Source organism: Typopeltis vanoorti, chromosome 2 (assembly GCF_054136105.1).
Source record: "Typopeltis vanoorti isolate ZY-2024b chromosome 2, IOZ_Tvanoo_1.0, whole genome shotgun sequence".
In the NCBI taxonomy this organism is placed as follows: domain Eukaryota; kingdom Metazoa; phylum Arthropoda; class Arachnida; order Uropygi; family Thelyphonidae; genus Typopeltis; species Typopeltis vanoorti.
In genome coordinates this window covers 147,516,564-147,532,045 of record NC_143550.1, presented here as the reverse complement: position 1 = coordinate 147,532,045, position 15,482 = coordinate 147,516,564, and the positions used below count along the sequence as shown (strand labels likewise).

At 34.3% G+C, this 15,482-nt stretch overlaps 1 protein-coding gene and 1 long non-coding RNA gene across 3 annotated transcripts in view; one reads left to right on the top strand and one right to left on the bottom strand.

Moving 5' to 3' along the window:
• LOC150109515 (DNA repair protein RAD51 homolog 4-like) overlaps nucleotides 1-3,315 on the top strand; it is a 120,302-nt gene extending 116,987 nt beyond the window's left edge. Inside the window, exon 8 of the mRNA XM_090413397.1 lies at nucleotides 3,121-3,315. Coding sequence (XP_090269523.1) covers nucleotides 3,121-3,216 — 96 coding nt within the window. The 3' untranslated portion in view covers nucleotides 3,217-3,315. The remainder of the gene's footprint in view (nucleotides 1-3,120) is intronic.
• The window catches only part of LOC150109514 (uncharacterized), a 74,833-nt gene that overhangs the window by 6,928 nt on the left and 52,423 nt on the right, over nucleotides 1-15,482 (bottom strand). The window contains exon 4 of one of the 2 annotated variants that reach the window (XR_016550412.1): nucleotides 12,832-15,233. The exons of the other annotated variant lie outside the window; for it this stretch is intronic. This is a non-coding gene — a long non-coding RNA (uncharacterized LOC150109514). Of the gene's footprint in view, nucleotides 1-12,831; nucleotides 15,234-15,482 lie in introns of those variants that run through there. 2 annotated transcript variants of the gene reach the window in all.

Below are 15,482 nucleotides of genomic sequence, written 5' to 3'. Positions count from 1 at the left end.
CCGAATGCAATGCATCAAGAAGGGAAATCTTTTTTGCAATTGCACTTACATCAGATTGGTCTTTTATATAATCAAGTTCAGCTATAATTTTCACACAAACTTCCCTGCAATAATAAGCTTTAAAAGCTCTTATGATGCCATGGTCCCATGGTTGAATTAACGATGTAGTGTTCTAAGGCAAGAAAATTACTTTGTTTAACGATAAATTGTTTGTGTGTGTGTGCAGTGCAGTTGTCTACTAACAAGACAAATTTTCGCTTTAAGATCCCACTTAATCAGTTGTTGAAAATGTCATTAGTCATCAAAGCATTTGCACTAGAACAGTAGTCAACAGGCAAACATTTGACACCTTTAAAGCACCGAGAATTTTTACTCTTTCCAATCACGGAGCTCTTGTTCTCACCTTTCATATTAGCACAACAAAGAACTGTCACTTGCTCTTTTCAAAATTTAAATCCTTTTACTTTCATTTTAAAATAAGTATGCATTGCATGAAAATAGAGTCCAGTTTTGTCTGCATTGGAGAATATTCAGCAATAATTTTTGGCCACTCGGTCTTAATCCACACTTCAGCTGATAAAAAAAAAAGTCAGTACTTTTTTCTTCACCATGAATATGCTTGTACACAATATTCTCTCGCTTTTTCCACCTGTTAAACCACCCATCAGTTGCGATGAAATTTGTTTTGCCCATTGTTTTTGCAAGTTCTGCTTTTTGATGCATCAAAGGCCCATTAATCGAAGCATTCTTTTCACGAACATTACTAAACCAAATTTTTAATGCTGATTCAACTTGAGTATCCTTACCAGATTGGATTCTCTTTTGATCCATATGCTCATTAATAAGAGCTGAAGTTTAAATCTTTGACCTGTTTTTTAAGATCTTACACAAGAGTGGTTGTGAAATTTTTAAATGTACAGCTGCACTACACTGATTCATTTTGGGCAACTTATCATAGCACTTCAAAATTCTTTCCTTTTCTTGAAAAGATAAATCTTTGTTTTTTACTTGCTTCTGCCATAATGCTAAGGGCTCTTTTAACAAGCACTTAAAGTCAAATTCATTTACTGAAAGAGAGCGAAATGTCAAATTTTCTCCTGATTAACCCTTATTTCTTAGAATTCTGAGATGCAAAAGGTTAAACATTCGAGGATTTTGATAACAATAACCAGAACTTTGATTATGATAGATGGATTATTTTTAATTCATTTTAAATGATGTGTTTTGGGACTGACTGATTTTGATAACAATAGCCAATTGATAATATTATCCATGATCACAATAAGTGGATTCTACTGTACTTTGGACGAAATACAAGATGAATAATGGTAATAATCAGTCACATGAAGAGTATAAAGAGCAAGCCAGGAGAGTGACTCAGTTAGTAAGGAAAACAAAGGTAGAATATGAGCAGAAATTGGCAAATCAGGCAAAGAAAAATCCTAGAAAGTTTTTTAGATATGTGCCAAGTAGAAGGAAAAATGATCATGGTAAGATGAAATTAAGGGATGAAAGTGGTAGAATAGTAACTGCTGCAGAAGACATTGTTGAGGTATTCAGTGATCAATTTATAAGGGTGTTTTTCATCTTGATCAGGGTGGAATCATGAGGAAATTAAGTATAGAGGACAAAGGAGGGGATGGCTATGCATCTTAAGGGAATGTTCTGTGGAACTGGAATGCCTGTTTAACAAATCTTACAGCAGCACAGGTTCCAAGGGAGTGGAAAGGGGATAAAATTGTTCCACTGCATAAAGGTGGTGATAAGGCTGTAGCTTCAAATTGTAGAAGTCTGTATATCTGGAATTGTGATGAAAGGGGATATCGTGTTTAACTAACTTACTTATGTACTATAACAAGGTGACAAATACCTTGGACAGAGGAGATGCATATACAGTGGTGTACTTAGATTTTGCAAAAGCTTTTGATAGACTGCCACATGACAAGCTCTTAAATAAATTGAAAACAGATGGGATTGGATAACAGACTTCTGCTTTGGATCAGTGACTGGCTGTCAGATAGGTATCAGAAAGTTGTATATGGAGATGTGGTATCTCGAAAGAGAAATGTCACTAGCGGTGTGCTGCAGGAGTCAGTTTTGGGGCCACTGTTGTCCAATTTGTATGTTAATGATATTGGGTTTAACTAGTAATATCAACTGTTTGCAGATGATGCAAAACTGGAGAGAGCAATGCAGAATCAACAGCTGTTATTGCCTTACAAGAGGACTTGAATAGATTGCATGAATGGGCAGGTAAGTGGAACTGTCAGTTCAATGTTGCAAAGTGTAAGGTTTTTAGATTTGGTAAGCATCGATGGGATGCAAAGTATACACTTGGTGGGGAAACTTTAATGGAAGTAGAGGAGATGAGAGATCTAGGAGTGATGATGGACAAGGACCTGAAATTTAGGGGTCACATTGCACAAGTTGTGAATTCATATCAGATAATGGCAATGATGCGGAGGACTCTGACATGCAGAAATAGAGGTTATGATTCCATTGTATCAGGCCTCATATGGATTATTGTGCATGGATTTGATCGCCAGGTTTTCATGGTGATGAGGATATGTTGGAAAGAGAAGATTCACAAAGGTAGTCAGTGGTCTTTGGAATGTGGAATATGAGAACAGATTGAGAGAACGTAAGTTGCAGAGCCTCGTGAATAGTAGGGGGGATATGATTGAGACATGTAAGCTAGTTGGGGTTGTTATCGGGTCATCATGGAAGAGATTTTTCATAGAATGGGAGATGGGAGTAGAACAAGAGGCCATTGCTGGAAACTGTATAAGGAGGATGTGAACAGAGGAGTGAAGAGTAGGTTCTTTGCATGGAGAATGGTTGGTGAGTAGAATGCATTGCCTGAATGTGTTGTAGGTGTAGACACATTGAATCAGTGTTTAAAGCATAATTGGATGAGCATTGTGTGCAATAGTGTGTACCTGTCATGATGAGTCTCTGACTCCATGGAGGTGAAATGTTAATAATAATAATAAAACAAGAAATGACAGTTTAAAAAAACTAAACAAAAATATATAAATTTCTGGTATTGTAATAATTCATTACAGAATGCATTAATGGAGAAATATTTATTTTTCTTTAATGTGTGTATTTTTTTTTCAGGGCACATCATGCCATCTGTTTTTTGAAATTAAATCATTTGGATTTAAAATAATTGATTCTCCTGAGCTTAGGAATAAAGATAATACTGTTCTCTAAAAACATTACCATAAAGAAAAAAGAAATCTGTATCAATTTTTTTTCTCAATAATGTATTTGTGTACATATATATATTCATAATAAATCTTCATTTATAACTATAAATGTCCATCAATTTATTTCATTTTCTTGTGTTATTAAATAGGCTATTTCTTAATTGTTTAAAATTAGTATGGATAATTAAAGTAGGTCACTTTTTTTTGTTCATTTATGATACAGTTAGGAATGTTGTGTAGCTATTTTGAAATCTCAGGTAAAGTTGCAAAATGCTTTCACTTCTTTTTTCAAGTCAGTCCTCAATTCAAATAAATTTTGCGATTCTCGCATGAAAAATAGCCTACTTGTTTCATATCAAAACAAGCAAAATAGACTTGTGTAAATAAACTTTTGTTTTTATGTTACTTTTTTAAATGTCTCTTTTGCAAATATTAATATGCAAGTTTGAATAATTATTCAAAACAGTTTGTATTTATAACAGTATCAGTCCCATTTTAGCCTTGTACCTGTACTGATGATGCCTGTGATACTCAGGTGAAAATTCTACGAATAAAGAATAATTTACATGAGTTAATTCCGTTATTATAATAGTTAGTAATAAAGTCCCATTGGAATTAACCACAAATATCAAGTATCTGGATATATATTCAATATTCCTGAAACAAAATCACATTAATGCTTTAGAAACATTAAAGATAGTATACTAAGACAGTTTACAGCATTTTTTAATGATAATCCCACTGAAAAGATTAGAAATTTATAGCACATTAGTACCATGAATAGAGTAAGGTGATTTGGGAACCCTGCTCTAGACATTAAACACACTTTTTTTTTTCATGCCACTTCTGTCTTCCATTAAGCAAGTCCTGCATCAAATGATGAAACTTGTTTAATAATCAAAAATACAACTAAGCATTAAAATGGCATTAATATAATCAGTGCTTTTTTTTCTGGTGGTACGTAGTACTGGCACCTTTTTTCTTCAGTTTTTAAAAAATTGCGATTTATTGACAGCAAAATGTATTATAAATATTCCAGTAGATGGTACTGTGTTCACGAATTGAATTTTTTAAATTTTCAGCTTTGATTACTTATAAGTTGGTACCCTGCTTTTCTGTTTCATAGGTTGGTACACAACCCGAAACAGGAAGTTGTGCTCGTTTCTGATTGCTTCCAATATCGGTTTATCAGTTCTATATTCACTCTGCAACAGGCAGGTATTCACGTGAGTTTTGAATTAATGTAAGTTAAATCAGTGCAATAATTGTTCAAAATTAGTAAAATTAGTAGTTACTTTATGCCAATGAGTAAAAAAAGGCAGGCTGAAGAAGTAGAAATTTTTGAATCTACTTATGATCCTGTAAAACAGAAAACTAGCACCGAAAATACACTTGGTGAAGAAGATCACGAAACCAAGATCAAAGATCCATGTGGTCAAAAGGAAGCAGATTCTGATAATGGCCCGAATGTTGGACACTTTTGCAGAAAAATGACTTCTGCGAGAGAAACGAGTGGCTGTCAAGAATAAATTGTTGGGGTGTAAAGTGTGTCGTGATGTCAGAAGTCTTGCCGTCGATAAACACATGGAAACGAAAATTTCAGTGGAGTGGACAAATGATAAAATCAGTCATTTTGGAGAATCTTGCAAACAACAGTTAATGTCATTAAAAAAAAAAAAGATTTACAATCATAAGGAGAGTGTAGCGCACAAAGCGTGCCAAAAAATAAAATCTGAAGCAAAAAACGAAACATTAGAGAAAGTTTTCTTGAATACTTTGTCACATCTTTGGCTGAGGTCATCATTCTGCAATTGATACCAAAAGCAGGAAGCGATCTAGAGACGACGAGGGTATATTAGAGGATATGTTAAAAGTGTGGAAGTTGCTGTAATAACATCTTCATGGTGAGTATCGACACTTTTTTTCCCAAAAAAAAACACTGAATATAATCATTAATATAAATCAATAAAAATTTCATATATAATTAATATAGAATTAAATATACAAATTAATATAAATATATTTATTAATATAAATATATAAATTAATATAATATACAGATATCTTATTAAAAAGGATAAGTGTATTTCCCAGTCTTTTATTCTAGAGTTTCTTTTAAAAATGTTTATTACCAAATAATAAAATTAAAACATATAGCTCAATATAAGTATCAGATTGGGTGCGTGTGTGTGTGTGGGGGGGTTATTAAGCATGCATTTTTCAATCTAGATACATATTCAGAGTGTACACAGAGTTAACTTCAAACAAAAGAAGGAAAGGAATATCTTACAAATTAATAATTTGTAAGATAATAAATTAATGGGAGGGACACTGACATGCAGAGAGTGAGGCCCCCAGCTTGCGCCTAATGTGCCTAATGGTAAATGCAGCCCTGCCGAGTCTGGCTATGTGACCTGCCCATCTCATCTTGCTTTCATATACTGCAGTTACCACATCTTTTATGCCTGATCTCTTTCTTAGTTCCGTGTTTCTAACATGTTCCATTTTGCTGATGTTACAAATCCTGCGTTCTATTGCAATTGAGTTATTCTGAGAGTTTCTTCTTCTTTTTTTGTCATGTTCCATATTTCTGATCCATATGTGAGTGATAGAAGAATGTCACTATTAAATAGTTTTGCCTTCGCAGAGATGTCAAGATTTGGATCAGTAAATGTTTCTTTTAGTCTGTTGAATGATAGCCATGCAGCTTTCTTTCTTTTTGCTAGTTCTTCAGATAAATCATTATTCATTTTTATTGTTTGTCCTAAGTAATTGTAGGAGTCAACTTGTTCTATAGGGATGTTATCAATACATAGGTGATTGTCACTTGTGTAGATGTTTTTGATCCATTTTGTTTTTTCTAGTTCATTTCTAAGCCTATCTTACTGCTGTTTGTGTATATTTTTTCATCCATTTCTTCTAGGTCTTTTGGGTTGTGGGAAATCAGTACTAGATCATCGGCAAACATAAGGATTTGTAGTTTTTCACCATCTATGCTTATTCCTCCGTTTAGGTCTATTTTTTTCAAAATATATTCTAAAGTGCTGGTAAATAGATTTGGGGAGATCACATCGCCTTGACGGACCCATTTCTTTATATCTATATTTATAGGTTGATCAAATAGGGTTATTTGTGTGGTCTGATTTTTGTTAATTTCTTTTATCATGTGGATGTAAGTAGGGTCCACATTTATTTCCAGTAAGGTGCTGATGACTGCATTGTGTTCTATGGTATCAAATGCTTTTTTAAAATCAATAAAGAGGAAACATGGAGGGATTCAGTATTCTCTGCATTTTTCTGTTAGTTGTAAAATGATCTCTTGTGGAGAGGCCTCTTCTGAATCCTACCTGCTCTCTACTGGAGTTGTCTTCGAGAGTGTTTTGGATTCTGTTCAGTATTACTCTGTTCATGGTTTTATATATGCGAGAGAGTAGACAGATTGGACGATAGTTTTTTATGTCTTCTTTGTTACCTTTTTTGAATAGAAGTATGGTTTTTGAGGTCTTCCATTCCTCTGGAATCTTTCTTTCTTTCTTTGAAGTACCATGTGAATCTGGCAGCCAATGCTTTGAAATTAGCTGGTCCACCTTGTTGGATTTCTTCAGCCTTAACATGATCAAGTCCTGAGTCTTTACCTTTACTCATTTTCGTAAGGGCATGTTCTATTTCTTCTGGAAGTACATTTGGTATATTACTTGGTTTTGGAATGATCGGTTCTGAAACTTGGCACTTAGTTGCATAGAAATCATTATAAAAATTCTGCACAATTTCTTCTATCCTTTTTCTATTAGTATGTTTTTCTCCATTTTGATCCTGTAAATCAGATGAAATTGACTGTGTAAAATTTAAGTCTTTCTCTATTTTTTTTCATTACAACTCAAAATTCATTTTAGTGTTTATCAAGGGATGGCTCCTGAAATTTCAGACTTGCTATTCATATTATTATTATTTACGACATCTCCAGGGAGTCTTGGAGACTCATCACAGGAGACCCAAATCAACCATCATACACACAAATCCTAACATACCTCTCCTTGAATTCATTCACTGTCAGGGAACTCACAACTGATTCTGGAAATCCATTCCACTCACTCACCACTCTCCATGCAAAAAATCTGGTCCCCACAACTTCCACAGGTGGCTCCTAGTTCTTTATTTGTCATATATTGAAAAAATATCACTTGCATCAATTTTATAAAACCCATTTAATATCTTAAAAGTTTCAATCATGTCCCCTCTTTTCCGCCTATCAGCTAAACTTTGTAACCCATAAACCTTCAACCTGGCCTTGTAGAGAGTATTCCACAGACCTGTCACCATCTTGGTCACTCGTATCTGAATCTTTTTGACTATCTCATGGTCCCCAAGACACCCAGGCGATCAAATCTGTTTGCAGTAGCCAAGATGTGGCTGAATCATACAGCCTGGGCTGAATCATTCAGCCCAGGGCCGGTTTTATCATTAGGCGAACCTAGGCAATCACCTAGGGGCGATTATTTATTTTTATAAATATCCACATTTGTAGGTGTACATGTGCTTGTGTGAGTATGACAAAATACATATAGAGACAATGTATAGGGGCACCTAAATTTTCTTTGCCTTGGGGCATCAGATACTCTTGGACCTGTCCTGATTCAGCCACATAAAGAGGGATAATAATTTCCTTATCTTTACTTGTTAGCATGTTTTTCAACATCCAAATAATCCTTTGAGCTATTTTACCAACTTTTGCAATATGCCCTCTGAAATTGAACTCTTTGTTCACCATTATCCCTAAGTCCCTAGCTTCATCAATATGATATACCATATGCAACATTTTCAACCTGAATAGCATAACCTTACATTTTGCAACATTAAATTGACAATCATTATCCTTTGTCCACAATATCAGTTTATTTAAATCATCCTGCAGGATATCTACATCACCTTTATCAACTATTGCTTTCCCCAGTTTTGCATCATCAAACAACTGAATATCCTCTCTTAAATCTTTTCCTGTGTCATTGATATACAAATTAAAGAGTAGTGGCCCTAGTACCGAACCCTCAGGTACTCCACTAGTCACTCACCATCATTCTCCTAGACTCCATCCACCATATACTACTCTGGTGACTGTCCGTCAGCCATCTCCCCCCACCCCCCAATCCATGCCACTAGCCTCATATCCATTCCCATTTGCACCAGTTTTTGTAATAGTTTTCCCTGTGGTATTCTGTCAAATGCCTTGACAATGTTGAGCAGTATCATTGTGTAACCATTACCTTTATCCAATTCTGCTATTATTTTATTGTAAAATATGAATAACTTAGTAAGACATCACCTACCTTTTACAAAGCCATAATACTGCCCACTATAAAGTATTGCATCCCTATCCACCCACTGTTGTATTTTACCTTTCACCAACTTTTCTAATACTTTAATAACCACTCCCAGTCTATAGTTTGCTACCTCTGTCTTGGAGCACCTTTATGCAATGGTACTATCTTACCCTCTTTCCACTCCCTTGGAATCCTGCCAGAGATGAAACATAGAGTGAACAACTTCATCAGAGGTAGTGCCAATTCTCTTGCACATTTACATAGTACATGGGATGATATGCCATCCAGTCCCACTGCTTTGTTTGCATTCATATTTTTTTAATATGCTGAACACCTGCCGTTCATCTACCTCAATGTCGATATGCATCTCTGTAACATCAGCAACTGTAAAATCGCCACCTGGATGATACACCCCTTTACAAAATGATCACTCAGTAACTCAACTATTTCTTTTGGATCAGTCGCTTTCCTACCATGAGCATTATTTAAAATTATTCTACCATAGTCATTTTTCCTCTTACTTGCTACATAATGAAAAAACTCTTTTGGATTCACTTTGGCCTGTTTGGCTAATTCTCTTTCTCATAGTCTGATTTGGCCTTCCTTACCATAGTAGTACCCTTCTTGCTTGCACTTTGTACTGCATTCCAGCCAGTGATGCCAAACTTTTTTTTCCACCACTTGCTGAGATGACTGTTACAAAATCTTCCAAAGGTGTTTTTGGTAGTTGTGTTGTTGGCCTATGTACTGCCACATGATATTTGGATAACTCTTTAGGTGATAGGTAATTTTCATCACTTCACTAATTGGAGGGCTGAAGTGTCTTTAAAAAGCACTTTTTTTTGCCAATGGATTATGAAATTCAGTCCAATAACTGCTAAATTAATGATATATTTATAACCTTTTACAGATAGGATTCACATTAAAAAAAAAAATCAGAAATTCCATAAGTCATCTAGATAGTTGGTGTGTTAGAAAATACTTTTATCAATGGAAAATAATTCTTCTTTTATTAAAATATTTTCTTCAAATAGCAGCTAAATGAGTTGATAGTGCTAATGCTGGAGCACGTCTGGTTTTATAACGCTAGATTACCAGAAAAAAGATTGTATGTTTGATTCTAGTTGCCAATTAAGCTTTTCTAGGTCCATTATTTCAGTCTTTTCCAAAGTTGTTCAGTTTTTGGCATAGAGTTTTCCCCTCTTTCAGAAGCTTAGATCTTTAACCCAGCATTTCAGAAAATCCATAAAACGTGAACTATTCCAGACAACATATGTTGTTATTTATGATCATATGATGGCATCTAGATGAATTGATATTGTTGTATACTTTGGCTCTGATGCCTTTACCTCATTGATAGCCATGTGTTCGGCTATTGATGAAAGCTAAAGGTGGAGATACCAAACACCAATTTCCAGAAAGTTAATTTGGGCTAAAAGAGCTCTGTCAAACTCCCTTTGGAAATTAAAAAGTGTTAGAGGATTTATTTTATATATATATATTTATGCAGAACAAGTTGGTGAGGATAAATTAACGATACCAAGAAATTATATACTTGGTGTAACCTTTATCCAAGTGTAAGCAAACAAGTTTGTGCCTGAACTATTTTCAGGACTGGGACAACTCGTATAAAAGTTGTTGGAAGTTTTCCCACTTGGTTATACTATAAATTAAAGAAACCAAGAAATTATATACTTGATTTACTTTCAACAACTTTCCCTAATCCACAGTATTTTAATATAATAAGGTGTGACGCCTTTTGGCTACTCGTATATGAAAATAAGACTTCTTCATTACTTCAACCTCTGACTCTGGCTCCCACTAATGAGGTTGAAATACCTCAATAAAGGTTGAAATCGGTCTGGGTAGTGACCGTTCCCATAATGCATGGCATTATACATGTCCATAAGGAGATGTGCTTTGCATTATGGGATACTAAAAATGATGTGAAGTCTTAACTTCTTTATACAAGTTGCCCCAGCCCTGAAAATAGTTCAGGCACAAACTTGTTTGCTTACACTTGGATAAAGGATTAAACCAAGTATATATATATATAATTTCTTTCTATCTTTAATTTATAGTATAACCAAGTGGAAAAACTTCCACTTGGTTAACCTATACTAAAGAGGACTTTAAGTAAGTACATGTATGGTTGAAAAGCTGCAAGAATTAAACTATAAATAAACACCACATAAGATAGGTTGTATATCTGGGCATGACAAGAGTTAGTATTATTCCGAGCAAGCAGAAAATTGTCAGATTTGTTAAATAGTTGGACCTATTGAAAGAATCTCCATGATTGCACCAATATGCTTTAAAAATTAGTGAGGACAAGAAAATGAATAATGCTTTTTCTCAGGAAACTACACTCCATCACAGCCATCTTAGTTGTGTAATGGAACTCTTTACAGTTAATTTTCAAAAAAAAAAAAAAAAAGTGCGTTTTTACAGCAGAATATTCTTACTTAATATAACTAGTAGCATAAGAGCTTTGTGCATTTTTGTATATTTTTGAAGTTGTATTATACATTCTGATTGTCAAAATGTTCATACAATAAAATTTGAATTAAATTGCATAGTTACTTTTACTAACTGTACTAATGGTCCTCAATATACAGAAGACCCACATTTATTAACACTAGACATCCATGAAGTCAAAACTCATTGCGAGAGATACATGCATCTTGCACACAAAGCTCATCACACCATGCTACTCAATGTGTTTGCATTCTCAAGCAGTGCATTTCACTTGCCAGCCACTCTCCGTGCAAAAATTCTGTTCTTCGCTCCAGTGGTGGCTGGTGAAAATTTTAAGTGGGGGGTGTGCTGCATATACAAAATAAGAAAAAAATAATTCATTTTTTCCTAATCAGTAACCAATTTATTAATAAGTAAATTTACATATTACAAAAATTGTTTTATTAAAAATATTTCATCCTCACTACGAACACACACCAATAATAAAAGTTACGTATGCAGAAATACGCACACAAGCATACAATATATCTGTAGCGACACTGCTCATTGAGCAGTGTCTGTTTTGACATTCCTACACTGCATTAGATCGCAGTGCATTTGTTTCGTGTAACGATAATTGAGAAAATATAATTCTTTTCGTATTTTCAATAGTGACACTCATCATAATTCAGCCTTGTATTTATAATAAATAAATAATTATGTTATTTTAACAGTATAAAATAAGATTTACCAAAAATATTTCACCCTCACCACGAACACACACCAATAATAATAGTTTCATATCTGAAGAAGTAATGCATGCAAGCATACAATTTATCTGTAACAACACTGCTCAACGAGCAGTGTCAGATTCACTTGTTACATGCAGTAACAAGTGCAAACGAATATCAGCGAGTCTAGCTGGAACTGACTGAATGTGATAATTCCGACACTGCGTTAGATCGCAGTGCATTTGTTTCGTAATCTAAAGTGTTAATCAAACAATTCCAATTATTAACTATTCAATCAATGTCGAAACATAAGCTGTAACCTTTAACATGTTGTATTGCATTTGTATAATGTTGTAAGCATTGTTATTATTTATAAACACAAACAAAATTTATTTTTTTCGTTTTTTCCTTGGGGGTGGTGCAATTCTTATGTACAAGCCACCACTGCTTCACTCCCTTGCTAAAGAAAAAAAAAATTCCTCTCTTCCTCCTATTCACAAGGCCCTGGAAATTGCATTTGCTCAATCTTCCGTCATGCCACACATTCTGAAGACCAGATACCACCTTAGTCAATTTTCTCTGAACTCCCTTCTAAATCAGGTTACCAAATCCATATGAAGATTGATCAGAGCTTTAAATTTGGAACCATAACCTCTATTTCCATGTCAAGGTCCTTAGCATCAGTATCATGATCTAATGCAGTAATTCCCAAAGTGGATTCTGCAAACTCTCTTCAAAGGTTCCACAAGAATTATATCATCATCATCATCTTAGGTGAAGGTTTGCAATTATGGATCTATCCATAACACAACACTGGGGCTAATACTGCACAGAGAGCCCCAAGAACCAAGTACAGGGGAAAAGTTTCCTATATATATATAATTTTTTTTTTTTTGACATGTAGATCCATGTTCATGGGGCTGGTTTGTGTTCTCAGGGATGAAAAACTTGAGTTTCCAGGTGAAAAAAAACCCCTCTACCTCTATATGAGACTGGCTAACTCACCTTTAGTCGAAAGAGACCAGATAAAAGTTCCTCGCGTCATGGACAGGAATCGAATAGACAAAGCCCTTTCCGACTAAAGGGCTTTGTCTATACTGACTAAGTTACGGAGGCTCTAAGAATTGTAGAGGAACAAAATTGCAATAAAAATATTTTATATTGCATTAAGCTTAAACAAATTTGTTAAAAAAAAATTTTTTTTAAATCAGTCGCCATTTTTTTTTGTAAATTCTCAGTTATTCCCACTGATTTATGGGCAGAGCTTGATTATCATTTCTAATATTACCACCTTGAGTGACAAATCAACATGACAGCAATGCTCACAAGTATCATGTGTACATTGTACATTTTTTATGCTATGAACATGGGTGGACCGCTTGAAATAAACTGGAATATTATTAACATTATTTGGATTCACATTTACAGTTGACTTAGATTGTAGAGTCTGTTTATATGAACATATATATGTTTAGTTCTAAAAATTGAGATGATCAGTAAGAGGAAGAATACATCATAACATATTAATGATGGAATCACTTATGTTAATTTAAATGTTTTTTATTTGTACAATTTTGGCTAAGTTTCATAGCCATTGTCAATACAATTATAGGAAAACCAAAAAAGTGAACAACAATTCAATTGAAAGTGTGTGATATTATGTGCACTATCAGCTACAGGAGAATAGCTCATCTGCATTAATAGATATACAAATAAATTGCAATAAAATAATAAATTATACTTAAATATATTAATGCAAAAATTGTTTAAATATAAACAATTAATTACAAATTAAGGAACACATAAATGGTAAGTACAGGGTGTTTATTATTATTATTATTAAGAGACCTCCAGGGAGTCAGAGACTCATCGAGGGAGGCTACATACTACTACACACACACCAGCTATCATACTTATTCTTGAATTGATTCACACTGCTTGCACTCACAACATCCAATGGCAATCCATTCCAATCACGCACCACCCTCTTAGTCAGTTTCCAAGGATGCCCTCTCGTCCTTTCTCCACCCTCCATAAATTGAAAAATCCCATCAATTGCAATCCTGTATGACCCTTTCAGCAGTTTGTAAGTCTCAATCATATCACCCCTCTTTCTCCTGTTTGCTAGTGTCTGCAATCTACAAATTCTCAACCTGTCTTCAGGTAATTCAGGTATTCCACAATCATTTTTAACACTCGCCTTTGTATTCTCTCCAATATATCAGAATCACATCAGAAACCAGACCTGCGCACAACAGTCCAAGTGAGGTCTTATCAAGGCCTTGTAAAGAGGCAAAATAATATCCTTATCTTTAACGTTCGTTTGAGCATTGCAATTATCTTTTGAGCTGTATTTGCAATCTTTGCCACATGGCCCCTGAACTTCAACTTCCTATCTATTAACACCCCAAGATCCTTAGCCTCATCAGTTTCTTCTAGCCTAATCCCACCAATATAATACGACATTGGATAGGTAATCATGCCAAAGTGAATGACTTTACATTTACTGACATTGAACTGACACCCATTTTCCCATGCCCACAATTCCAGCTTATTCAAATCGTTCTGCAACCACAATTCCAGCTTATTCAAATCATTCTGCATATCAGCAGCATTCATGATTACCCTGCCTATCTTTGCATCATTAGCAAATACCTGTATGTCACTTGTCAAATCCTTCCCAATATCATTAATGTACAAAATTTATTAAGGTACATTAATGTATCATTAATGTTTCAAAAAGAATGTCCCGATTTGAAAATTGTATATCTCCGCAACCACGAACCACAAATGAATGCGACTTGTACCGTGTGAATGGTCTTGGCCCAGAGTCTGATATGACAACCGCACTTGGTAATTTATTTTGTAACTGTACCACATTTTCATTATTAAATATAATTATTTGAAATTGGTCATTTTTTTTGAAACACCCTGTATTAGTCAATATAACTTCCCAAAATTGAGAAAGTTTTAGGCAACAGTTTTTGTTCAGGTTTGGGTTGTGAATGTGTGCTTCACAGCTTTCTTTGTACAGTCTTTCCAGAAGAGGATAACTTTTGTGTAACACTTTGGTTTTTGTTCTATGGAATCGTGTTTTGTAGATAACGTATGGTTTGCTAAATCAGATTTGTTGGGTTTTTTAAGCTGCAAAAGCCGTGGATTCTGTAAACTCCAGGATAAGAAATAGGAGGATATTTATCTTTAGGAGATATAAAGAAGATATTAAGTTTGCGAACTAAATTGAAAGAGACTTGTTAGTTAATCCTAGAAAGTAATCTTGCTATTTCTTCTGAAATTCCTTTAAAATATGGAATATATAGATTTACATAATTTGAGGGTTCCTCCTCAGTGTATGAAATAATATTTTAGAGCCTCTGCCATAATAAAAATCAAATAATGAAATTTGAGTGACCTCAAATTTCAGGCACCTCTTCACCACTTCCAGTCTTCTCATCTCTGAGACTCCTTTAAAATTTCCTCACCAAGTGTATACTTTTCATCCCATCCCTGTTCACCTATAAATAAATAAATATATATATAACTATAAAAAATTGTTTGAAATATGAAATTGGCATAAATTTCGCAGTTTATACACACTAAGTTTCCAACAGTTGATTCTCATCACAAAACTTGTAGAGGAGGTCATAATGAAAGGTTTGCTATAGTGAATTTCCTTAGTAACATTTGATGGTATCGAAGTTTAGAATAGACCAACTTTTTGTTAGACCTCACTATAACGATGTTTGCTGTAGTAAGAGTTGATC